Here is a 1,017-nt window from a genome sequence, read left to right on the forward strand (position 1 = left end):
CAGCTCCCTGGGGAAGGGGCTGAAGTGTCCCTGTCACTGTCCCTGTGTGATCCATGGCTGGAGGGGACTGGGAATGGTGGGGACTGGAAATAATCCCAGTTCTGGACTCGTGGGAGGTGCTGGTGCATGAACGGCACCGATAAGTGCAGGGTCTCATCTCGCTGGGGGGCCAGGATGGGACCCCCAGAGCTGAGCACCCGCTGTGTCCCTGGTACCCCCAGGGCTGAGCACACTGGCAGCCCCAGTCTGGTTCCTCCACACCTCCCTCCAAAGCTCCTGGGTGTCTCCAGCTGGAGTTTGGGGTGATGCTGGGTCAGCCCTGCACAGGTGGGGTTTGTGGGTGCTGAGCTCGAGCCCTGTGAGATCGATCTCTTCATCCCCCCCAAAGGCAGGGTTGCAGCTCCCGGGAGGGGCAGGATGGGACCCTCGGAGCTGAGCACACTCTGCACTGGAGGAGAGACGTTCCCTGGGATATGGGGGTGTCCCTGTCCCTACAGAGGGGGGTTAAGTGTCCCTGTCCCCATAGGAGACCGGGAATAGTGGGGGAGCAGCAATAACCCTGGGGAACCCCAATTCCTGGCTCTGTGGGGTGTGTAGGGTGAAGGGCACCAACTGGTGCAGGGTCTCAGCTCCTGGGGAGAGGGAGCAGGATGGCACCACCAGAGCTGAGCACAGCGGGTGGATCCGAGCAGGATCTGCCCCCATCCAGCCTTGAGGAGGGACCTTTCCCAGCTCAGTGGATGCTGGGGGGGGGACAGAGGAGGTGACCCAGTGGCGTGTGCCCCACAGCGCGAGTGCATCTCCATCCACGTGGGCCAAGCGGGCGTGCAGATCGGCAATGCGTGCTGGGAGCTGTACTGCCTGGAGCACGGCATCCAGCCCGACGGGCAGATGCCCAGCGACAAGACCATCGGCGGGGGGGACGACTCCTTCAACACCTTCTTCAGCGAGACGGGCGCCGGCAAGCACGTGCCCCGGGCCGTGTTCGTGGACCTGGAGCCCACGGTGATCGGTGAG

General features: G+C 64.0%; 1 protein-coding gene across 1 annotated transcript in view; it reads left to right on the forward strand.

The window, feature by feature from the left end:
• Window positions 1-765: 765 nt before the first annotated feature.
• LOC102045605 (tubulin alpha-1C chain-like) overlaps window positions 766-1,017 on the forward strand; it is a 2,905-nt gene continuing 2,653 nt past the window's right edge. The window contains 2 exon segments of the mRNA XM_031064554.1: window positions 766-1,012; window positions 1,015-1,017. The exon segment at window positions 1,015-1,017 is cut by the window's right edge and continues 191 nt beyond it. Of these exon segments, the coding sequence (XP_030920414.1) occupies window positions 892-1,012; window positions 1,015-1,017 (124 nt within the window). The 5' untranslated portion in view covers window positions 766-891.

Source organism: Geospiza fortis, unplaced genomic scaffold, assembly GCF_000277835.1.
Source record: "Geospiza fortis unplaced genomic scaffold, GeoFor_1.0 scaffold599, whole genome shotgun sequence".
NCBI classification, from domain to species: Eukaryota; Metazoa; Chordata; class Aves; order Passeriformes; family Thraupidae; genus Geospiza; species Geospiza fortis.